A 25,747-nucleotide genomic window follows, 5' to 3' on the forward strand; every position below is an offset into this window, starting at 1 on the left:
TTTTTTACTTTTCTGCTGCAGTGGTGAAAACATGCTTGTTAGGAACAGTTAACCATTTCTTTTCTCATCTTTATTTCAAATCAGGCAAACAGAAACAAGTGTGTGTGTTCAGTGTGAGTGCACATCACAATGATGTTTATAACTGAAACTGCACACAATAACATTTTCCCTTAAAGTTTTCTTGACTCCTGCATTCCTCTAAGATGTCTGGTCGACAGTATCATTTGCTTTCTCTGCACTGACATTTGAAGCTGAAGTAGGCATAAACCTTTAAAAGAAAAAACAAACAAACAAAAACTGATGATGCCGATTTTTGGCTTTACACCCGATTCAAACCCTTCTCCCTCGGTTGAAAACGGCACCACCACATCTCACTTCCTGCATCTTTACGCGACTCAAACGGCCTGAGACTGGCCAAAGTCTCTCGTCTCAGGCTGGATTTTCTAAAGTCTGAAAACAAGAGTCTGGTCCATGAGTCTAGTTCCCCTCATGAATTACAATAAGCTGAAAGGTTATCAAGTAATTTTTGCACATTGACTCCAAAAACACATTGCCTACTCCAGCTTTCAGCCCCAGCTGAGTATTTCTTCAGTACCTAATTGTGGGCGGTATTATAAACAGGTAGCAGTAAACATTCTTTGAAATGCTGGTTCATCTGGGCGCAGCAGAGTCGATGTCTTGGAGCGAGCTGTCGGTGGCGTCTTCCCCACCTCCAACCTCCTCTGACACCACCTGAGTGGAAGAACAAGAAGATGAAGCATATTTACTGCCAGTTCAGAAGATGTCTGTCTAAAAGGACAGACAGCACAGTACAAACACTTCTTTTAAGAGGGCTGAATGATTCTCCACTGAACAGGTCACTTTACAGTTTCTTTACATGTAGGTTCTTACCAAATTTATGGAGACAGATTGAGGGGCACACAGAAGAAATACAGCAATCACATAAAATAACCCCCAAACCAAACCTCCATGGCAACATGGGAGAACCTGCAGAGAGGCTGTTACATTCCTAACCAGATGCGTGTGTGTGTGTGTGTGTGTGGTGGGGGTGGGGGGCAGTCTGACAATCCAGAGACGTTATAAATGCTGCTCTTATTGCAAACGTCTGTGATGGACTGAGTAGTCTGTAGTGAGTTATGGTCTGACATTTTATGTTTCAAAGTTCAAGTGTTACAAAAACAAGAATTTTTGTTAGTAGGATTTAATTTAGTCCAGATTACGGTGCATTTTTGTTGGTGGAGAGATACAGCGCCGACTTGCTGCCTTCACTGCCGGCGGATCACTCACGTTTAGGTGTGTAGTGACTCCACAAAGACCCATTTTGTGGCTGGAGAAACCCTGATTCAGGTGAAGCTTCTGATGTGTGTTCAAAGCACTGGAATTTTTCTGCTGCTAAATAGTTTACGCATTAGTGAGGTGACCGTTACATTTCCTGTGAGCAAATGTATTCAAGAATTATTAGAGTACTACTGAAACTGGGAAATTTGTTGTTGGTGTTGTCCTGCACTGCTGCACCTTAGTATGACTCAAACTGTGAATAAAGTAAATGCTACTGAGGGCTGTCATTGGTCTGTGGGTCACACTTTGAGAATGACAGCTTTACAGACTGAATGTGAGGCAAAGTCTGAAATCTTTGGTGGTCAGCAGAGTTCTGATGGTCCCCGCAGACACACAAATACATGTTCTAACCATCTACAACCACTTGGGGGCGGAGCCAAAAATATGTGGAACTGCAAACTTCTGTTCTTGGGTCTTTATCTGCCATGAAGTTTCTCTCATTTCATCAGTTTGTGTTCTTCACTCTGCCTGTGACCGAGAAATGAATCTTGGTACACCTCACTGAAGAACATCTAAATTTCTAAAATGCACCGGGAGGACAGAGGCGTGGGACTAAACTACAACACACGAACTGTGTAGCATTATGATGCAGCTGTGCCTATCTTAAAAAAAAATTTTTTTTAATTTATAGTAGGGTTAAGACTTGTGATTATTTCTTTAGTGAATACAGCTATCATACAACAGACGCCAAAGAATACACTTGTAATTGTTATTTTATAATTACAGTTTCTTTACATCCTTAGTATTTTAAAGGTTTGTTTTGTGCAAAGGGCTTTATGAATAAAATCATAAATCACATGAGCAAACTGAAAAATATCAGAACTCAAGTACATAAAAATTTTTTGCTTAGCACCGTTTACAGGAGAATGATGGAAATATAACAGGACGGAATCATAAAGGAGACTCTTCAAATCCAGACAATTCGAAAGTCTCCTCAGATGGTCGGAGAAAAGAGTGAGCTGTTTGCATCCTCAGTAAAAACTCCTAAAGGTACATCTGGGCATCTGAGTTTAGTTTTGTGACAGAATTGGGAGCAAAATGCAGTCCTAGCCTTTGAGTTTCATCCCTTCACCTTGTGATTCACCTGAAAGCCCTTTGACAAGCCGTACAATCTGAATAAACTTCAACAGCATCACCTGTCAAAAAAAATGACTTAAGATATTCAAGACAACAAAAGCCCTGACTGAGAGTTAACCTGATCGTTCATGATGGCATCCACGTCTCTTTCTGAGAGTTCATGTCCTGAGGTATCAAGGTCCACCTGGTCTGGGTCCTCTCCAGTCAGGATGTCCATCGGGGCCTCAGCTATGGCTCTGATGGTCTGGTCCTCCAGGGCCAGGGCTGTATCAAACTGCAGAGGGGACGGAGGACCCTGCATACCGTCCCCTTCCACATCCAGATCCTGCATAACAGGGATGCCCATGAAATAAAATCTTAACACCAAAGTTGCTGTTAGAGCCATTTTTTGGTATATTCACAAATCACATCCTGTGTAGTTTTTCTAAGCTTGATTTCATATCTGTCGTTTGGTTTATTTGACCCATGTTCGAGGACACTCCATAAACAAAGATCAATTTTAATGGATCCATTAGCAGATGGATTAAACTGAGGGTTTTTTTTTTTAAACCCCCAACTATATAGGGACAAATAGTGCTTATGTTGGCAGTCACCTACAAAAGACTGACTCTCAGTGAGGAAAAACCCTGACATCAGTTGGATTTTTCAGATTTGGCAAACCTAACAGTGCTGGAGCTGGAAAGCTGCATTAAGATGCTGCTAGGCTTTACTGAAAGCAAACCTGCTGCACAGCATATTTAATGAATCTTGTGTTTTTAAGGCTTTTCAGAAGCTGCTGCTGTTCTCTTCCTCATTCAACGCAGCGTGCAACTGGCACCCAATTCAGTCAAGTGTGAAGATGCTTTTTAATATTTTGCCTCAGTGTCATAATCTGAGAGCATAAAAAGTAAAATACAGCCATGACAAATGCAGCTTTGTGAAGGTTTTTACAGCTTTGCTGGAATAAATTAATGGTGCAGAAATACAGACAGAAGCACAGCCTGTCCAGGTGCTTAATGTCCTCCAGTACTGACAAGTCTTTGAGAGCTGTGGCTAAATTTTTAAACAATATTTCAGGCTTTGATTTTATTGTCAATTTCCATTTCTGATCACTACGTTGTAATGTTCTGCAGTGAATCAAGGCTAACAGACCTAGGCTGGCAAGAGTTCCTGCTGCAGCAACCTTGAGGGAGAGACTTAAAGCAGGAAGTGATAACAGCTGAACTGATGGAAACGAGTCACGACAACTCCTTTTTGCATCAAAATAAGTGAAAACCATAATTCATGAAATCAGAACATTTTAGAATATCTGTCATAGAAACAGTGTAGGCATCATTAGACAAACAGATGTATTAAAAATAAAAAATGGTGTCATTTTAGTTGTTAAAATAGCCTGGTCGATTGAGGGTAAGTCACCAGCCCCAGTAAGTCTTTTGTCTGCCATCATTTGTAGCTTTTGTCATTTGCACTTTTCCACTCAGTCGTCTTCTTTCAGCTGCTCCCTTTAGGAGTCGCCACAGCGGATCATCTGCCGCCATCTCACCTTATCCCTAGCATCCTCCTCCGTCACACCAACCCTCTGCATGTCCTCAACTACATCCATGAACCTCCCCTGTGATGTTCCCCTTCCAGCTTCCTATTCAACATCCTTTGACAATATATCCACTATCGCTGCACATGTCCAAACCATCTCAGCCTGGCCTCCAAACTGCTCAACCTGAGCGGTCCCTCTGATATACTCATAAACTTGTCCGTCCTGCTCACTCCCAATGAAAATCTGAGCATCTTCAGCTCTGCCACCTCCAGCTTGTTCTCCTGTCAGTGCCTCCATCTCCAAACCATTTATCATAGCAGGTCTCGCTACCATCTTGTAATATCACCCCCACTTTAAACCCACCGGTTACTCCTATCACACATCTCACCACTGTCTCGGTGTCCTCTTACGTACGTGTCCTGCACCAGCTTCACACACTTCTCTGCCACTCCTGACTTCCTCATGCAGTACCCACAGTTCCTCTCTTGGCACCTTATCAAATGCCTTCCCTAGATCCACAAAGATGCAGTGCAATTCCTTATGACCTTCTCTGTATTTCTCCATCAACACTGAAAGCAAACATCACTGTAGTGCTCTCTCTCAGAATGAAGCCATACTGCTGCTCACTGATTGTCACTGCTCTTAACTAGCTTAAACAACTCCTTCCCATAGCTTCATTGGCTTTAACCCTGTGTAGTTCAATTGTGAACATCACCCTTGTTCTCAGTACCAGTACACTTCTCCATTCCTCAGGCATCCTCTCACTCAAGATTGCGTTAATCTGGTAAAAAGTCCATCTCTCTATCCTAGACATCTCCATACCTCCACAGGTATGTCATCTGAACCAACTGCTTTTTGTTTTTCTGTTCAGTAACGCATTTAAAACTGATGAAGACCAAATGGAGAAGTGTATGTTCATATCTAATTAGTGATGCTTGGTTCAAACAATCTTTGCACATATGTGCGTTAGAGAGAAGAGGCTGGTAGGTGACCATTTCTACATACATCACTGAACTCGAGGGGGAGGTTCTCTGTGGGCTGAAGCTCTGCTGCACTCAGGTACATGTCTTTGCTCACAGGGGTGAACTCATCTTGTGGCGGAGCCTCCTGCTCAGGCTGGTACATGGGTGGAGGCAGAGTGAGGTGCAATGGGCAGCGGGGGTCCTCGGACTGACCCATGTGCACCGTTCGGTCACACGGAACATCTTTCAACCCTGGACACATTTTGAAAAGGACCTGATTGCTGTCCTGGTAGATATCTGAGTACATGGCTGTCAAGGAGAATTAGAAAATCCATCTTCAACCAAAAATACACAAATAAATAAAAATGACAAGAACAGAGAAAGAATCATGAAAAGAAACTAATTAATGGGGAAGAGATGCAGAAAAATCAATGCCAAACTGCACTGAAGTTTGGCACACAGTCGCCCAGCACCTTCAAATATTTTTAATTGGCTTTCATTTGTCACCCATCAGCATCTACTGACAGCAGGCCTATTTATGAGACAGATGACTTCACAAAGTGTTATTTTATTACCCATTTGACCTTCTCAAATCTTGCCCCTGACAAAAACGCTCCAGCTTATAATTAAAAAGCCAGAGAATAGTAAAACTAAACATTTATAAATGATTAAAGACTAGATCTAAAAACTAATTAGAAAAATCTAGAAAGAAATACTAGAAGTACTACAATTATTCTGATGGAAGCTGATTAGTTCTTAACATAAAGCTCCTTATTGTATTAAAGTGATGCCTGAATGTTTCTGTACAGTACCTTAGTGAGGACTGTCTGACCACAATGAAACACTCATGTCTGGGCTCAGTTTAATTAAACTAAACTGGCCACAAAATTCCTAACATGCAATGAAGGAATCATGTTCTCCTCACACATCAGAAACTACAACATAAATCCTGCTGACTTAAAAAAAAAAAAAAAGGTATGAGACTACGTTCAGCAATTGACAGATTTTGTTCCTTCCAACTGAATTGATTAGCCCCTTTGTAACTCTGGAAAACAAATCAACAGACCACAGGAAGGAGTTTATTTAGGCTCCCGTTGAAACTAACAGCTACTCCAAGCTGCTGGTCTTGATTGGGGCCGAGGTGAGGAGGTCGGAAACAGGAAGGTGAAGAGTGCAAAAATCAGCAGAAAGCCCAAGATGGTTAGTTTTATAGAAATAAGTATAATATTTTTTTCCCATAAATTGCTGTGTGTTACAATGTTTGCCCTGTTAGAGAGTCTTTACTCTTGCTGTACAGCATTCATAGATTAGAACTGGGAGTGAGAAATATGTACAGTTACATATAGAACCCCTCTCAATACACATTTCACTGTCAATAATATTTTATACTTAAACTCACTGATTAGCCATAGAAGTTCACCGGTATGCTGTTTTTGAAAAATTCATATACCACCCAGGACTATGACGCCCACCATCTTTCATTCAACTCCAGGTTTAATGTGTAGAACCAGATCACACAATTAAAACCATCAGAGGATACGAGAGACACAGTGTCGGGCCATGGGCAGACAGGGATTGGTACATCGGGTTCCATCCATGAAGGACGTGCATTTTTCAGTCACTGTTCTTGTGTGTGGCTACAACAGAAGAAGAGCATTAGATAAGACAGTAACACAAAACCAGGGCAGAAACATCAACAACAGAGAAAAATGAGTGATGAAAAGGTGTCCTTTAACATGAGTATGAACGCTCACTGGTTCTGTTACTTTGCATTCAAGTTCCCACCTGAGGGGCTCCTTCTGTCACAGCCTGCCTCCTCTCTCTCAGCTGCCGGTGCAGCAGGGCCTCCACTCCGTACCGGCGACGGTATCGACGCAGAGCTTTAAGCTTCTTCAGGTTGTCCCTCTCCTTCATGGAAAGACCTTCAGCCCCCGTCAGGAGGCTGCTCCCTGTCATCAACATTAAATATAAATAATCACTCAGGGTCATGAGGAGTGAGCTCTATTATAAATGTGTCCTATGTTTACCTATAGTTTCATGCTCCATTTTGCGGTTGTGCAGGTATCTCCGCTTCTTCTCCTTCAGCAGGTTGCTGCAGGCGTTTGAACTGATCGATGTAGAGGACTGGAGTCTGATAAGTTTTTCTCGTGTGTGAGCGCCACTTCCTCTGCGGTGTACACTCCAGCTGTCTGCAAACACAGATGTGAAAAAAATCTACTTCTACTCAGATTCAAAATGTCCCACTAGTCAGTGGCTAACACACTTAAAGACTCTGTGTGCAGATGGATGATGCTCTCAGGTTGGCATACTGACTTGTTACTCCCCACCCCACCCCCCCCCCCCCCCCCCCCCCCAAAAAAAAAAAAAAACAAAAAAACACCAAAACTGTTCATAATTATGTTAAAATTGGGAAAAATTGTTTAAAGCAGGGGTGTCAAACATTCGGCCCGGGTGTCAAAACTGGTCCACCGAGTGTGTGATAATTGTAAAGATTTCAAAACAATATTTTCAATAAAACATTGGCACTCCTAATCCATGAAGAGCACAACATTTATTTTAATTTGATAGGGATGATGTATTTAACACAGTTCCAATACAAAACATGAAACTGATGTGCTGCACAGCGATTTTATGGCTCATATCCAACCCTTTTCCCTAGTTTTGCTTTTACAACCAGAATATGAAGGTTTTGTGTCTTTAAAAAGCCACTCCAAACCATAATGCAGCAGAGTGAGGCAATGTGGGTAAATTAAGACAAACTGTTTAAATATACTGTAACGGTTAGGGTTCAATATCTTGCCCAAGGAATCGAACCACCAATCTTCCAATTAGTAGATGACCTGCTCTACCTCCTGAGCCACAACCACCCCAAAACGGGTGTATATTTATGCCATGTATATATTACTTCCATGAGAGCTCATGCTGTACTTCAAGTTACTACAAACTGTGTTAAGCCTGTCCAGAAGCCTGGGGACACACTTTGAACATAAAAGACTTCAAAGTATGCCACATTTTCTCTACCACACAGTTTTTTAAAAGTAACTACATCTTTCTGTCCTCACATTCCAGTGAAGTTGCTTTTTAATATAGATAGCGGTCTCAGCCTTTAACCATAAAGTGAAGATTCTTATTCAAACTACAATGCAAGTACAGTAAAACTACAATGTGGGTTTAGAAGAAACTTACTTCAGAGGATCCTCGTGGTCACTATCAATGCTGTCGGCCTCACTGTCCGGGTCTCCTCTCCACGTCTGGTCTAGTACTAAGGGTCCCTGCTCCTCCTCACTCAGGCTGTCTTCATCTAGCAAGAAGGAAGGAACAGCAGCATTTTTGTGTGATAGTGATCTTCTTTTGGACTAATTCACTAGTTGTTTAAAAGGTGAGGGGAAAAAAAAAGTTCAGTCTAAAAGTTAAAAGTTAAAAAAAAGAAAAAACCTAGACGAGGATAAACATTATCTGTACAAAGTCTGCACTTCAGTCATTTTAAGCTGTTAACATTTTTCTTCAACAATGAAATGTGTGGCAATTTGTGCTGTGCATAGCACTGCATATGGTAGCAATGCTAGCAACAGCAGAGTTCTTTGCCACAACCTCCCATTCATACAATGGCTGTTTGATCATGCCAAAAGTTATCACCACAATTACTTTGGTTAATGGTGGCACTGCCATTATTTGACACAATTATGTGTAGAAGTTAAAAAATAAGTAATGTCTTTAGGATTTAGTTGAGTTTCTTTGAACTTAAATTCAAGAAATAACTGAACTAAACCTGCCACAGCCTGGTGGGGAGTGAATCTGGACTTGTACAGTGCAACAACCGTCAGAAAAGATGAGGGGGTGCCTGGGTGGCTTAGTGGTGAAGCCGGCGACCACATACGTATGCTGCATTGTGGTGCGGACGGCGCGGATTCGCATCCCGGTCTGTCGCCAATTTGCCCGCGTGTCTTCCCCCGTATCTTTCACCCATTTCCTGTCTCTCTCCACTGCTAACAAAAGCCGCTTTGGCCAAAAACGCAAAAAAAAAAAAAAAAATGACAATGGAAAATACATCAGTAGCCTCCACCTGTAAAACCATTCCTGTTTTGGGGGGTTCTCTTTGTTGCCCCTCTAGTGCACCAGCTGAAACTGGTGAACAACCCCCTCTGATACTTAACTGACCAGATCAATATCCCAGATGTTTAACTGACTTGATGCTGTACTCTGATTAACAAGTGTTCCTTTTATTTATTTTTTTGAACAGTGTATTTCCAAGTCAAAACAAGGCTGGTTACCTAGAATGCGGCTAGCTTCAGATCGTCCTCCATCGAGGCTGTGCGTCTCTGCTCGACTGTACCCACTAAGCTGAGATAACAGAGCCTCTGGTGATGGACCAGAAGAAGCCCTTCTCATCTGAGCTCGGATAGCCATGGTGTTCCTGCGAGCGTGCTCTGCACAGAAGGTCACCCTACAGAACAGACATTGAAAAATAAATCAAGTTTCTTGCTACCAATTTTGAAACTCATAGTTCATAAGAATGAGGTTCAATTTGTTTCTATTATTAAAGGCCAATTTGGGGCTTCCACCCACCCATCTTTCCTCTCTGCCTTTGGAGCGGCGTTGGGGCACCGCTTGCCGTTCTTGGCGGAGACGTAGCTGCACTGCTTGTATGGCGCATTCTTGTCCTCCAGGATGTGTTTGATACAGAAGTCCAGGCCTTCGAGTCGTGGCTGAGAGCAGGGTCGCTGGGTGAACGAGCAGGCCTGGGGCTCCTGAGGTCGGGGCGTCTGGGTCACGCGGTTCCGACTTGAGGGCAAAACGTGGATTCGTATCCTGTTCATTTCAGGTCTGCATGCAAATTTAAAAACAAAAATAAATACATTTTGCTATAGTTCACACCAAATGCTCCTGAAGCTGTGTGCATGTATGAATGACTGTAAGGACATATGCTTGAACTTTGGGATAACGTAGACCTCTAATGTTTTTATTCAAATTGTTAAGCACTTTGTAGTTGTGTGTTTTAGGAAGTGCAAGACAAAGTTAACATTAATCAACAGTAATTTTTGAAATGCATATTTCAAACTGTTCATAATTGCTGCTATGGAAAAAACAAACTGAATTTTATAAGATACTGTATTATGCCTGTCTACTCCTAACTTCCTGAACACTAGAATATGTTTTTTCAATGCCCTGTGATCAGACAAAAGCAGACATTTAAAAATATCAGCATGTGTAAAGGAAATCGATAAGCATTTTCTTCCAGCTGCATTTTATGAACAAATTTACATTCACTGACCACTTTATTAGGTACACCTGTTCAACTATTTGTTACATATTCAAATCAGCCAATCACAATGCAACAACTCAGTGCATTTAGGCATGTACATGGGGTCAAGACAAACTGAAGAAAGTTAATTTAAGTGACTTTGAACATGGCATGGTTGTTGGTGCCAGACGGGCTGGTCTGGACATTTCAGGGATTTTCCCACACAACCATATTTTTTATTTTTTTTTCAGAGAATGGTCTGAAAAAGTGAAGGGACGTCAGGAGAATAGCCAGACTACTTCAAGTTTACAGTAAGACAACAGTAACTCAAATAACCACTTGTTACAACCAATGTATGCAGTAGAGCAGGGATCCTCAAATCCAGGCCTCGAGGTCCGGTGTCCTGCAGGTTTTAGAGGTGTCCCTGATCCAACACACCTGAGTCAAATATAGAAGTCATTAGCAGGACTCTGGAGAACTTGACTGCATACTGAGGAGGTAATTCAGCCATTTGAATCAGGTGTGTTGAATCAGGGACACCTCTAAAACCTGCAGGACACCGGACCTCGAGGCCTGGATTTGAGGATCCCTGCAGTAGAGCATCTCTGAACGCACAGCGCGTTGCACCTTAAATGAGATGAGCTACAGCAGCAGGAGACCACACCAGGTGCCACTCCTGTCAACTAAGAAAATGAATTTGAGGACACAGTTTACAGAGCCTCACCAAAATTAGACAATATAAGATTGGAAAAAACATTTCTTGACCTAATGAGTCTCAATTTATGCTGTGACATTCAGATGGTAGGGTCAGAATTTGGTGTTAACATGAAAGCATGCTGCTGGTGGTGGCGTAATGGTGTGGAGGTGTTTTCTGGTGTCTAGGATATTTTCTTGGCACACACTGGGCCCCTTAGTGCCAAGTCAGCATTGCTTAAATGCCACAGTCTACCCTGAGTATTGCTCCTGACCATGTCCATCTCTTTATGACCATAGTGTACCCATCTCCTGATGGCTGCTTCCAGCAGGATAACATGCCATGTCCCAAAGCTCAAATCATCTCAAACTGTTCTCTTGAACATGACAATGAGTTCACTGTACTCAAATGGCCTCCACAGTCACCAGATCTCAAATCATGAATGTGCAGCTAACAAATGTAGAGCAACTTTGTAATGCTATTATGTGAATATGAACCAAAATCTGAGGAATGGTTCCAGCACCTCGTTGAACCTCTGGCACAAATTAAAGCAAAAACTAGCAACGTGTACCTAATAAAGTGTCCAGTGAGTGTATAGAGACACTGAAATGGAGGCTAGAGTCAAACTAAGCACTGAAAATAAAAAGCTGACAAGTCAATAGACCAAAAAGCTTCACAACTGAAAGAATTTATTCTGAAATCTTTGAAATTTACAGTATTAAAATGAAAACAATGTTCAGAAGAAGGCAGCATGGTTGCATGCTGGTTAGCGCTGCTGCCTCACAGCAAGAAGGCCCTGGGTTTAAATCCACCATCTGGCCTGTGTGGAGTTTGCATGTTCTCCCCATGTCTGCATAAGGTTTCTCCAGGGCACTCCAGTTTCCTTCCACAGTCCAAAGATATGCAGTTATAGTGGCGTTAGGTTAACTGGTGATTCTAAATTGCCCATAGGTGAGTTTGAATGGCTGTCTCTCTGCAACAGACCTATTCAGTGTGCACAATGTCTCCCGCTGGGGTAGGCTCTGACTGCCCACAGCTTTTGTGGCGGATTTTTGTTGTTTTCTAACGTTTTACAGACAAAGGGATGTAACAAAAGAAATTAAATCATAAAAAGTCAATGAAACTAGAATTTCATATACAAACATAAAAATGTTATTGTCGTTATTATTATACCAAACTTTGCCCTCGTTTCAGCTGCTAGATGACATAACTCGCTGTCACTAATAATATGTAAGTAAAAGTCTTGAATACATCCCTTAGACTCTGGGCAAATACAATTGATTTGTATTCGTTCACTGACATTTTATAGACAAAACGATTTATAGCTTAATCGAGTAACGTAATATCAATGCACTTCGAGCAGAAGTACAGCAACTACACATAAACTTAACTCTGTAAATGTCTTAAATCCCTCAGCAGCTATCGACAGATACACGTGGTTTTTAGCCTTTTAATCCCAAATTTAGTTAAAAAAAATTTTTTTTACGTATACTGACGATATAAACATGAGGTATCACAGCTTCTAACACTATGAGTATTTAAATTTGAAGAAAGTGGATAAGAAGCAGTGTTTTCATATTATCGCTTTTATTTACGTTTTATCAGGCGGTAGCAGTTGGTGCAGATTAACTTAAGCAAAAAGTTTATAAATATCACGCACACAGACTAAAGGCAAATGAATGGGAGTAATAAAGGTCATACTAATGTAAAAGAGAAATATTTTCCTTTTATTCAGATATAAATGTAGAAGAAAGCCTCTCCGTGTTAATGGGTAAACTCTAACCAGGCGCCACACAGAGCTTCAGCCCGCCTCTCCTTACTGCGTCACCCGAACAGTGAACACATCCGCCATCTTTGATTAACCGCTGCTAACGGCAGCTAACTGCTAATTTTCGCAATTTGCAGCGAAGATGAAAGCTTGGCTGGTCGGTATCAAAAGGCAGCCGTAGTCCTCGATAGCACTGACATACTTAGATGCCAAAATACGAACATATCCCTAAGTTCTACTTTTGACCGCCTACCTTTGTCTCGGACGGCCAAATCAGCTTCACCTCCCGAAGAACACTGTTACGTCGATTTTCCTGCATTCTCGGATAACTGCCACAGCCGCCGCTTACAACAACTAACCCCACCCACTCAGAGATCCGATTGGCCAGAACCCCAGAAGGAGGTAGTTCATTGGCCAATCCGGTCGTCATTCAAAGTGGCACCCACCCTACACATTTACACTTTCACCATAGACAGGGGTGTCGAACTACAGACGCAATTTGACCTCAAGTGGGCCAGACCCAGAAAACCAGACAATTCCCAATATCCTACACATAAAGTACACTTTAAAAACACTCACATTTAAACATGAAATAAATCCTTAATTTATATTTTAAAAAAAGATACAAGGAAAATAAATGCAATTTCAACAGTTTTGTTTTTTTTCCTCACAGCAAGTTTACTGTCATATGTATATTACCATTTACAGATCACAGTGGCTCTCCAGTGCCCACAGTTATCCAGTTTTGCAGGTATTGCACCTTAAACACAACATTTTCAAACACTCTAGCAGGCCTGTTTCAAATTAGTATGATTTTCACTTAAAACTGCAGCAATTTTATTAAAGACCCCAAAAAAACGGTGTTCTTAAAATATTTTTTTATTGACTTTGAGAATAAAGCAACCACATTATATATAAAAAAAGAACAGTGTTCACATATTTTAACTGAAAACAAAACATCTCAAAACATTTTCTTCTTCAGACCTGAGTGTCACCGAAAACACCAAGACATGAAAACACATGAAATTTATTGTAGCTATATGATTTTTTTTTTGCATTGTTAGGTTGCATGAGTGTCGTCCGTGTTTTTCTTACATATGGGTTTTAATATGAAATGTGTCCTTTTTTGTGGCTCTCTCTCAACAAAATGGTAATACTTAAAATGGAAGCTTTGCCCAGATCAAACAAAAGGTTTCAAAAACAGTGGCAATTACACACCAGAAAATCTAATAGGCTAACCATTATACATGTAACACTTTGTCAATTGCATTGTAGGCAAACCTACTGAGATAAATATTCAGTGCATTTACTGTTTCCCTGTTACAACCAAGAGTTAAAAATAAAACCTCTGCTGCATGAGCAAGAAGCTTTTCTTTTCAAGCACATTTTCAAATATATGGAGGGGGGGGGAATTACAGCTGTATGGCTGATTTGTTGTGCTACATTACTGTAAAATAACAGCACTATCCTAAACAAAAGGTGTTTTTTTTGTTTTTTCAAAGTATAGGTGATAACCTGCTTATCTGGCTAACAAAATTTAAACATTAATTCAGGTATTGGCCTTCATGCTCAAGAAGTGGAGGTATATCAATAACCTGCTGATCACATGATTTTACAGAACTATAGAAAACATGCAAACATGTTTTTTTTTTTTTAAATCATGAACTATGGCATGTGGGTAGATAAAATCTAGTTAAACACCCACCAATTTAGTTCAAAGGAATGGACTCAAAAGACAAATTTAACATGATTAAATGAGACCAGAGTGAATGCTAGGGTTTATACATTTAAAACATACCCAGTTAAATTAAAAACACGAGCTATTATTTTATACTGTGTTAAAACTCTGTATACTGTGCTCAACAGGGTCTAAGTAAGTCTGAGTGTTTTTCCTGACATGATTTCTTGTCTACTGAAAATTATACATTTCCATATATGATGCTTATTTCTTTGCATTTAGCTGTGATCACCCTAAAAACTACAACTCCTGAGGAAATATGACCCAAAAAAAAAGAAAAGAAAAAAAAAGAAAAGAAAAATCCTGTAGACAGATGCTCTTTTTTGATGGCATTTCCTTCATTGTGACCATAGCAGACAGATATGTTTCAACCGTTTGTGAACAGATGAATGTTCTTGGTATGAACTTAGTGTATTCATTCAAGAACCAAATATGAATATTTTACAACCATTTAAAACAATGACTGCAAGACTTAAAAACTTAAAGAATAAAAGTATAAGCTTTTCCTAATTTACACCATATTTTTTTTTTTTGCAAATTTGCAAATATAATGTTCCAATGTTTGTTTTAAACATTTTTTTAAACATTTTCTTAAAATCACCAAACACAGCAAATATAACAGATATACACAAGGGATGAAGCCATTTTTATGGCTACTTAAAAAAAAAAAAAAAAAAAAAAAGGGAAAAAATATTAAAAGTAAAAAATATATTGAAAAGATGGCTTTGGAGACATGCACTCTCTAACTAGGCTGTACAGTCTTAAAGAAATGGCCATCTGCTCCAAAAGAACAGAGGTTTAACCCTAAAAAAGGTAGAAAAGGGGACCTTTTTATGTTTTTTTAAAATCATTCAATTAATAAATAACACCCTATAAAAAACATTATAAAAAAATCAGTAAGAACACCTACCAGGTATGTGATGGAGAACACACACACTGACATACTCTAAATCAGGTCTTCTCACCACATATCATTTGAATTGAGCAAAAAAAAAAATATCTACACTTTCCTGTAATTCTTTTTATTTCATTCTTTGTAATTATTGCCCCATGAGTGCACCATAAAACCCATTTGTTTCCCTAGTACATTTCTCTGCTGTCACACTGAAAACTATAAAAATGTTGGGCGGCTGGAAAATATCATACAACACTTTATGTAACAAGATGGATGTTCAAGATGTCAAGTAAAATGTACATAATGTGGTCTCCTGATCAGAAACTTATTTGGGCAAAGGTGGCAGTGGGGGAGGTGGCTCTGTGGGCAGGGGTGGGGGCCTGGGGTTGTTTCCTCTAGAGCTGCTGGAGTACCGATAATCACCATACTGGGATCTGTAGTCAAACATAGACTGCTGGGACGGCTGCACACCCTGTGCACTCAGCAGTGAGTTTAGCATCTCAAAAGTGTCCTGGTACTCGTTGGACTGGGCTCCGCCAGCTGCACTGTGTCCATTAGTGTCAGTTTTGTCGCTTTTGGAATGCGAAAAGGTTCCTTGGTGGTGGGGGAGGCCCAGCGAGGGGAGAATGTCAGAACCGTGACCCAAAGTTTGTCCAGAGGAGGAAGATAACTGGTAAGGATTCCTAGCAGACTTACCCACTTTGGAGGGTGGGTGAGATCCTGCTGAGGGATCCTGGGAGTGTGTCCTCTTGCGTGAGGCAGATGAGGATGAGGATGAAGATGATGAGCTTGTTCTAGAGGAGTCACTTGGTACTTTTTTGCTGCTTCCCAGCGCCCCGCTGGAACTAGATGAATGTTTGTGTGAAGAGGAAAGTGAGGCACTACTGGAAGAGGAATGGTGGTGATGGTGATGATGATGGTAGTGGTGGTTAGACCGCTCCCTGTGCTTGTCCCTGCTCTTGCCATCCTCTCCTGAACTCCCCCTCTGCTTCTCAGGCACTCGGATTTTGACTTTGATGTCAGGATCCTGGCCTCGAGCACTGCTGCTGTGTCCGCTGCTTCCTGCTGATCCTCCAGCGAGTGGGAAACGCATTTTTAGAGAACTCTTGTCATGCCTCTCCTTCTCCAGTGGGATTTTAAGAATGATGGGTGAAGGGTTGGCTATATCAGAAGAGCTGGGCGGATGATGGTGGTGCTGCTGCTGCTGCTTCTCTTTCCTCTGCTGCTGGCCAATGAGAGCCTGGGCAGCATTGGCATAATCTCTCTTGACACTGGCCTCCATGTTCTCCAGCTTCCTCTTTTGGGCAGCCAGGACGTCAGCATTCTTGGCACGGTACTCACTCAGCGATACCTTAGCAGGGGCGTGGACCTCATGGTTAGGCTGCTGCTGTGGTTGCTGCTCGGATCCAGCTTGACCTTTTCCACTCCAAGTCAGAGCGCTGCCAGAAGCACTTCTGTCCTTGTCGCCCACAGATGAAGAGGAGGCAGAAGGTGGAGCAGAAAGGCTCATCAGGCCTGCCACGGTACTCTCTGACGAGGCCATGGAAATCATGCTGATCATGGCGTCCCTCTGGTCACCCTCCTCCTGGACCTTTGGCTTGACTTTTGGTGTCTGGCCTCCAGCCTGAAAGAAGAAAAGACAGTTGAAGTGAGTCAATAAAAATGTACACACAATGCTTTAGGAATTTCTGCCAGAAAAAGAGCAGCTGAATGAGCGCTGTACCTTCCAGTTGCGAATTCGCTTCAGTCGGCTGGGCGTTTTCTCCAGGATCTGCAGGAACTCGTGTGTAAGCTCTGAGAGAAAAAGCCAAATCAGCTCTTAAATTAATTTCTTATACTGGCTTTGGACTTGCCACATTTTTGTGTGTTTATAATATACTTATAAAATATAACTAAGAGCATTTATCGCACATACCGTCCAGCAGCTCAAGAGTAACTGTGGGGTCGACATACTCCCACCAGTGTTTGCCATCTGTAGACACGGGGATCTCCCAGTTGGACCATTTGCAGGCAAGGTGGATGCACACACAGGCCACAACAGGCGGACTATACTGCAGGCAGAACGTAGTCAAGTGCAGGCTATATGGCAGGATAGATCCAAGAAAAAAGCAAAAAAAAAAAAAAAAAGGGAAAGAACAGACAATTAGTGTATTCAGCTTAGGATGATTACACACACACTTAGCTGAAAGCCTAATGTTCATATAGAAAGACAACCCATATGTGAGTGAGCTGTACATACCTGTTGGTGGCCATAAAGTATGAAGTTTGGGCCAGATCTTTACTCGCTGGAATAACAGAGAGAAACACTTTATGCAGAGAATAAATACTTGCGAGAATAGAACTGCACAAAACTGAAAAACTGGTGCTTACCCCTGACAAGCTGAGTGCATTTGACAACATGAGTATGAGGATGATCGATGGTGATTTCAAAAGCTGCAATACAAAGGAAAGAAAATGCAGGTAGAGGTTAATAAATGCAATGCAAAAGTCATCTTATACTTATGATCCATATGGAATATAAATCCAGTCCCCACTGGTAAAGATAACATTAACAAAGTCCCTGAAAACCAGAAAATTAGCACTGTGTTAAATCAAACAAAGTGGTGGTGAGTCAGAGTGGAGTGTCACTTTTCATGCGAAAACATCCTGGACAACATGAAAATGTCAACACCTGAACATGGAAAAAAAAAATTTTTAAAAAAATTAATGGCATGTACGAAGGGAAAAAGTTGTTTCGAGGCTCACAAATCCCTCTTTAAATGTCTCAAAAATACGCAAACGAAAAAGGGAAAATGTCAAAAGTTAGGGCTGTGACAAAAATCAAAAAGCTGAAACAGGAAATGTAAAAGTGTGTGCTTCAGTTATGAAGCATAAATATCGCTTTCCAGTGCTGCTAACAGCAAACTGCAAACAGAAGTAAAACAGGTTATCTCTATTCTTGCAATCACATGTTTTCTGGAGGGAAATCAAGGGACCCAGTTCTTCCTTCCAAACTTACCCAAGGTCTGGAGAATTATGCTCTCAAGAATGACCAGGTCTTGGGCTTGTTGCAGGTAGGCCTGAGGTTGAGAGGACAGGCACGTTACTCACTGGGAGGCCTCCAATTGTTGAAAAACAAGAGCAACTGGACACGCTATGTGACTAACAATTTATGATCATCTGTCTGAAAGGCTTTCTGGCGTATGCTTGTTGAAGAAGCCTCAGATACAAGCCATGAGATGAGGAAAGCTACATAGCAAGTACAGATGCTCGAGTTTTACAACTGCTAGACATGACATTGCCTGCATGACTGAAAACCTACACAGGCTAAGGTGCATTTTGCCTTTTGCTCTCTCAACCCATGTAATCAAGCAGCCTCAACAGCTCAGAACAAATACCTGATCAAGTAAATGTTCTCAGATCACATGCAAGTGAAAAAAGAAGATTGCTGTTTGCTTTAAGAAATTGCTAAACTTGAGTCGCTGATTAGGTGGCCCACTAATACCAAAGGGCTAGAGGTAAAACTGTAGGTTCTCGCTTCACACACACAAAGAAAACCTCCCTCGCACAACTGCAGCAAAATACTTACATCACTGCGAACATCTGGTGAAGGCTCCTGAGGATTGAGGCAGGCATGGGCCACCTTGATGACATGCTCCAGCTTTCGGGGCTGCTCCTCTACCTTTGCTGCCAGGAACAGAGCGGCGGGTGCGATGACCTGGTGGTAGGGATTTAAAAGAAAAAAGTTAAAAGTTGGTTCACATTAAGTGACAAGGGAGGCTTCAGAGGGTAGTCAAGAAAGCACAAAGAATTACTGGCTGCCCTCTCCCCTATCTGACGGACATCTACACCTCCCACTGCCTCAGCAGAGCCAAAAACAATCAAGGACAGCGCACACCTTGGCTTTGAGCTGTTTGACCTGCTGCCCTCTAGCAGGCACTACAAATGCATCAAAGCCAGAACAAACAGACTCAAGAACAGTTTCTTCACCAAAGCAATAACCATCCTGAAATCACACACTCACCCAGTCTAACTGGGCAATACCTGCATCTCAGTGCAACTTTTATATCATTCATACTGAACAATATCTATCACTCCTATAATGTGCAATATTCATTCACAAAAGTGCAATACTCACCCACTGTACACCATGTTTACATGTATATAATTATTTTATTTGTTTATACATTCTATTTTATTTTATATATTTATGTGAAGACTTTCTACGGTGTGGCACTGAAACAGGAGTGGCCTTCCAATCTCACTGTACATTCTGTATAATGACAAAGGCATTCTATTGTATTCTATTTTAAGTGTAAACAACTGCATTAATACAAGCAAGAAAAACGTTACTTACATTTCTGTGAAATCTGGTGAATGACTGGATCATGTAGAAGCGATGCATATACACAATGGCTGTATTAATTGTAAGTTGAGAGCTAATACATGGCAGTTAAGGAAAACAGATAAACAGTGGAAACAAATTACATAACGCCTGTAATGACTGCATACTGTGAAGATGGCTGGAGTCGTCTACGTGTGAAAAAAAATAATTAAAGTTTAATTTGGGTAGTTAGGTTTAAAATATAGTGTAGATAAGAATGTTATGAAAACAGCAACAGAATAAGAAAGTTAAACAACACATTAGCCACAGGATAGCCTGGATAAGACGCTTAAAAACACAAAACTATGTTCTCTAAAACTAACACATCTACAACACTTATTATGAAACATACATCATCACTATATTTCTAAGGATGACACGCTATTCCTCTAAATATCGTTTCTTCGTAGATATTTACCAGCGGCAAAGCTAGCGCTAACATGCTAACAACCTAGAGGGCCGCCGACTACACAGGCCTCGGCGGCCCAGGGTTTAGCCCACTACGCCGCTATCGGATCACGCTTGTATGCTCACGTAGACCTCGTAAAACCACATTCCACAGCGTTAAACATATGTGGATGACAAAAACAAAAGAGAAGCCGTCGAACAAAGGACGACAACAACAAACTAACAAACACCAGCCGCGCTCCTTCTCCGAGCCGGCTCGGGGGAGAAGCTAAAGTTAGAGAGCTAGCAAGCGCTCACGACAAAAGGATACACATTGAGACGTTGTCCCATGTCCTGCAGCAGGTTCGCCGCCTGTTGTCTGTACGAGAGCTCCTTGTCGGGATCAAGTCCAGCTCGCCGAGATGGGCTGTTGTCGATCTGCTGCCTGATGAAGTACCATTTGTTGTTACTGCTTGCGGGGAGAGAGCGAAACGAAGCCGCCATCACTGAGAAGGACAAGAGTTTAAAATTTCTGCGCGTCACAGGAACACACGTCACAGCGGGCGGCGACGTCAGCTTGCGTCCACCCGCGGTCCAGCAGATGTCTCCAAAGCGAAGAGATGTCTTAAAAACAAAAAATAGCGACGAGTTTCTTCTGGCACATATAAGAGCTGTAATAAACCAACCGAAGAACGCTACTATCCTTCGCTAAATGCCGTGTGCTCCATACACCGCTCAGCATCAGGGGTACATCTGTTGGCCCTGCATAAGTACACGCCCGCGCTTTTTCTCAGGTACTTACCAAAGTGGTGCATACCTTTTTTTCATGGTGCTGCCCTACTACAGAAACCCCGCCAACCCCCACCCCCCGGCCCCAAACTGTAAACTAAAGGGAACAATACAACATAATAACAAACTTAATACTTAAAACAATTAAAGAGACTACAGTGAAACAGAAACCAATTCTCATTGTTAAAGTGCTGCATTAATAAAGTTGTTATTATCATTAAATTCACAGAAACAATGCCCCAGTGCATGCTGGGGAATTCCACTCAGCATTAAGGCCCACCCCTATATGCAACAAATAATGCATTCCAGTTGAATTTGGATGTTTGAATTTCACACAGCAAATCTTGTATTTCCCCTTTCTGGCTTTACTACTGAAAAATGCTCAACTCTGGAGTAACATCATTCCCAGTTTTGACATCCAACTTCCGAGGCATGTGGAACGCAACACAAGCCTTTCACTGCTTTTGAACTTTTCTAACACACAAGACTAGTGCATTGGTGGTCAATGATATGGGACTCCAGGCGCACAGTTTTGGGCCATCTCTCCTCGAGAGAGTGCTATATTCACAAAGGGCTTTATTAACAAACTTATCATTATCAGTAAACTTAAGCCTACAGACACACTGTCCCAGAGTCATTTGGGAGATTCCATTCAGCCCTCATACAGGAATATTTTAACCCCACCAGCACAGGACATTTGGTGACTAAATCCTTAAGGCCCAGACAAACAGTCAAAAACCCCGTCACCGGTTGGTAGGGATAAATGTGTATTCCCTGGTGCCTTCCATTAAAATTCAGTTGTTTAGTACTTGCTGGAGGGCGCAAGAAATTTGGGTCGTTGGGTGGGGCAGTCTAGGCCTTTGTGCCTGGGGCTTTACTTTTTGAAAGCATGCAAATGTTGGGCAAGAAATGATTAGCAACGGGCACTTACAGAGAGCTGAGCTCTCTTCCCTTCTATTTTCATGCATTTGCCTGTTCAGTCGGCCTCTAACAGCACAGTCGTGGGCCATCTGTATAAACCAAACAAAGTTCTATACTAACACTAAACTCATGCCCACTGTCTCAGATTTGTAGGACAAAAGTCAGCCTGTGTATCCCCAGTCACGGCTAAGGACCAAGTATCCATGATCAGCAGATTCAAAAGATGATGCTATAGCTGGAATAACAATTCAGTTAATTACCTGCCTTCATAAATTCTTAATCAAGGCAGATAATCATCTGAAGTGAAGTCACTTGAATGGTTGATGAGTGAAATTTCCCAAAGAGATGATCCAAAGTTAAACAACACCATCACCCCCCTTCAATTTAATCACAGTTTGCACATCAAAGCAATGACTGCAGAGTATTTATCTTTTACCTTTTGGATGTACCAAACAGGTAGAAATCCATAAAAAGCGCTGCATGCTAACCTATCTCTAATTCTACACTGGTTGCAAGAGGGGGTGGGTCCTGATAAGATTGTGACTAGGATGAATATTAATGGGGTATTCATCCATAATTACAGGGTTATTGCATCAACCAATGTTCCTCCAGTGAAGTTATCATTTTGAAATGGGTGCCATCAATCGAGTAACCTACTCCCCATCAGACACCCAGGAAACTGCACACTTACTCACTATGCAATTGACAAAATGCACATGTTCTGCATGGCCCTCATTTCTGACTCTTAGAATGACCATAATTTAAAAAAATGACTTAATGTTTTATTCAGTATGATTGAAAAATAGCACTAGAACTCATCAGGAAAGTCAGAGTTGTAGGCATTTTCCCATTTACTTGAATGTAGGTTTAAGGTACTTCTGCACTAGTGTCACATATCCATCCATCTTTCATATACAGTCTATGGATGCAATGTGTTATGATGACTCTTCCTCCTGTAAGCGTCTTTCCTCCTGTTCAGTAATCTGAGATAAGATTTGCAATAAAGTTTAATTATTTCACTTGCATTTATTACCCATCACTACTCCTTTATCACTACAACAGTGATATAAAAGGTAAGACTGGTGACTGTTTATATCTTAAAATACTTTCTTCACATGATAAACTGGTAAGGCAGTTATTACAGATAACTACAGTGAAACATAATTCACATTTTGCTTATCTGTTTAAGCACTTTGTCAACCCTGTTTTAAAGGTTCTACATTCATAACAATTTATTATAATTTTTATTTTTAAACACATCTACAAACTCATGTCCCAGAGCACAACGGGAGAGAGCTACTTCCAGCAAGCTGCAATATCAAAGTGGGAAAAGGCAAACAGGTGAGAAATTACAAGGAATAACTTGAATCCTTAAACCCCAAAAGTAAGGCGATCCAGCAGATCTCATCCCGAAGGGATTTTTTTCCTTTCATAAAAATGATTCAGGAATACCTGATTAATTGTATTATAAATCTTATTTAAAATGACATTAAATGTAAATTTAAAAAAATATATATCCATAGGTGTCTATGTATGTTTTAAGAAATGTTTCACACTTTCAGGATTTTGTCACACAACAATATTTTGGAGCGTGTGGATACAAAAAGAAAATTAAGAGAAATGAATCGATAAATGATGTGGAGTATCACGCACCATTAAAAAGTGTGCAGTCGATGCACACATTTAATCACTGAATTTCTTTATTTAAAATTAAATGTATTAATCTGGGCAATATTCTCAGGCAATCAAGCATAATACAAAAGATGAAATGCACTTTTAATGTGCCAAAAATCGATCCCACGTTTCCTGTGGAGAGGTCACCTGCAGCAGGTCACATCTACCCACATGTCTGCAAGTCTCCAGGCAGGGAAGGAAACCTTTTTCTTTTCTTTGGTTAATGGGAGCTTTCACACTGAAACAGGTGTGCTTGATGACAGACTGAAAAGCCATGCATATGTCAGGGAACTGATTCGTGCATTGTCAGCTGCCCACGCAGTATCATCTGCATTGTCACAGAGCACTGATGGTAAAAGCCCACTCTTGATTGTATTGTATTTGGGTGGAAGTGGTGGGGGTTGCTGCTGTCCCCCAGCAAACTGCAGCCAGTTTAAGCTGCACATCAATACAGAGTCGTTGAGAACGATCACCCTCATTCTCTCATGAAATCAATGCAGACGGGGGCGGTCTCTTTCTGTACTGTGAGCTGTGAGGTGGGTGTAGGTTTCAGTTGACGGGGTGGGGGGCTGGATTGGTTAGGGCACATTAAGCAGGCGTGATGTGGCTCCAAAACCATAAAACCACTTTAATCAGTGTCAAACACAGATAACCCTGAGTGGGCAACATTTTTAACAGTGAGGATTAAAAAAAAAAAAAGAAACACAACAACACTTAACCCACCACTGAACTGCACATACTGTTTGAGACTATTGGAGCTAAGTAACAGCACACACTGTGAAATAATAAAGATAATCTCATTCTTTTTCTTGTCTTCTACCCCCTACTTTCTGCAAACACTTCAAAATGCAGCAGCAAAGCTTCATGCTGGTTTTAGCACCAAATCATTCCAACCCTGCTTCTCTCCTGTATGTTTTATAATTGATTTCAAGATTTTTCTGATCACTTTTAAAGCTTGTCTGGCTCCGATCCCAAGCTACACAGCAGAAATGTTGCCCATATGAGCTTCCAGTCCTTCAAACTATATAAAAAAATGAATTTTTATGGGCTTTATTTTTGACTGATGTCTTTTGATTTTCTTTATTGGTCTTCTATCATGGCTCACTGGTTTTTAATAATCTGGATATTGTTTTTTTCTTTCATATATACTTTTCTGCTTTTTAGTTTTAGTTAGTATTTGTACACCTTTCTGTCATTATTATTTTAGTTTTACAGTGCAGCTGAAGTATAAAATCTTCTACCTTTTGCAAGCTAGGTGGTTTAATCTGTCATCACAGTGATAACATCATTTGGTATACTGGGAACAGTCCACAAAATTTCGTTTTCATTAACAAAACAAACATCTAAATGTCCCAAACAGGACTGAAACCAACCCTTTATTTAGGAACTAATTGGCCCTTTGCTAATGTAAACCTCTCTGCAGCTGCTTCACAGTAAAACCTGCCCAGGATAACTGTTTCAGTTGTAAAATATCCAGATTTGTTTTATGCACGAGTTTAGACTGTAACATGAATAATCCACTAATCTGAGGAGGAAAAATGATTTGCCCCGATCACCTCAAAGGTGTTTCCTCTGAAATGGCAGCAGGAAGGTGATTTGCCTGAAAAAAGGTATGAAAAACAATGTTTTTTTGGTTTTTTTTTACCAGCTGCAAAAATGTTAAAACAGAAAAAGGCTGCCAAAAGGAGAAACTCAAACTGCCCATGTAACTGCTATATAAAAGGTTGTTTTACATTATTATTATTTGGGGTTTACAGTGCAGACAAATCTTTAATTTCTTTATAAAAGAAATGCAACTGTCAGTTGGCACAATTGGCATGGTTTTGCACTCTGGGGCTTTATGCCTATGCTATTTACAGATTTTAGTTTATTTCTCTGGTGCTTTTGCACACAGTAAAGGACTGTCAGATGCTTCGTTACTGCGATGTGTGTCCATCGCCCCCTTTAGTGAAGCGTTAACCGAGTTCGATCCCTGTGTAACATCAGCGCCCATTAGGGGGTCATTTAATCCCAGATGCTCTTTGTCATTTGCATCATTGCTCTGGAAACACGTCCGCCTCCTTCTGTTAACTCTGAAATATTTAGACTACCTTGCAATCATGCACCTTCTGACTGGGGTCTCTAAGTTCACACTGCAGCCTGAAGTGACCCAATTCCGATTTTTTGTGAAATCCGAATTTTTTTGCGTGGTCGTTCACATTTCCAAATATATGCGACTTGGATGTGATCTGTGTGTGAACAGCAGACGCACCTGAAAGTGTCCCGCATGCGGAGTAGAGGACCCGATAACGTCACATGTAGCGAGCGCGCTCAATGTTTGCGGAAGTCACACGTTTTCCTTCCCGCGTCCGCGTAACGGGACGCAGAATAGTGACGTTTGTCAAGT

At 41.1% G+C, this 25,747-nt stretch overlaps 2 protein-coding genes and 1 non-coding gene across 3 annotated transcripts; all 3 read right to left on the minus strand.

Moving 5' to 3' along the window:
- Nucleotides 1-48: 48 nt before the first annotated feature.
- kansl2 (KAT8 regulatory NSL complex subunit 2) lies at nt 49-12,949 on the minus strand. Its single transcript, XM_030734601.1, is given in 11 exon segments — nt 49-732; nt 2,534-2,740; nt 4,934-5,187; nt 6,431-6,527; nt 6,676-6,839; nt 6,918-7,043; nt 7,046-7,079; nt 8,073-8,191; nt 9,162-9,334; nt 9,457-9,714; nt 12,848-12,949. Coding segments are annotated over 10 exon segments (1,506 nt in total). The 5' UTR covers nt 9,708-9,714; nt 12,848-12,949; the 3' UTR covers nt 49-651.
- On the minus strand, nt 5,895-6,030 carry LOC115783846 (small nucleolar RNA SNORA2/SNORA34 family). The gene has a single exon (XR_004020256.1). It is a non-coding gene; the product is annotated as a small nucleolar RNA SNORA2/SNORA34 family (small nucleolar RNA).
- A 1,914-nt stretch (nt 12,950-14,863) lies between the features above and the next one.
- On the minus strand, nt 14,864-25,662 carry ccnt1 (cyclin T1). The gene is made up of 10 exons (XM_030734274.1): nt 25,613-25,662; nt 20,309-20,601; nt 19,564-19,645; nt 18,796-18,924; nt 18,226-18,286; nt 17,598-17,660; nt 17,467-17,512; nt 17,143-17,306; nt 16,951-17,021; nt 14,864-16,851 (listed from the first exon to the last, which is right to left on the minus strand). Exons 2-10 carry the CDS (start codon nt 20,479-20,481, stop codon nt 15,553-15,555), a joined length of 2,088 nt encoding a protein of 695 aa, XP_030590134.1. The 5' UTR covers nt 20,482-20,601; nt 25,613-25,662; the 3' UTR covers nt 14,864-15,552.
- Between the last annotated feature and the right edge of the window lie 85 nt (nt 25,663-25,747).

The sequence above is a fragment of the Archocentrus centrarchus genome, chromosome 7 (assembly GCF_007364275.1).
Source record: "Archocentrus centrarchus isolate MPI-CPG fArcCen1 chromosome 7, fArcCen1, whole genome shotgun sequence".
In the NCBI taxonomy this organism is placed as follows: domain Eukaryota; kingdom Metazoa; phylum Chordata; class Actinopteri; order Cichliformes; family Cichlidae; genus Archocentrus; species Archocentrus centrarchus.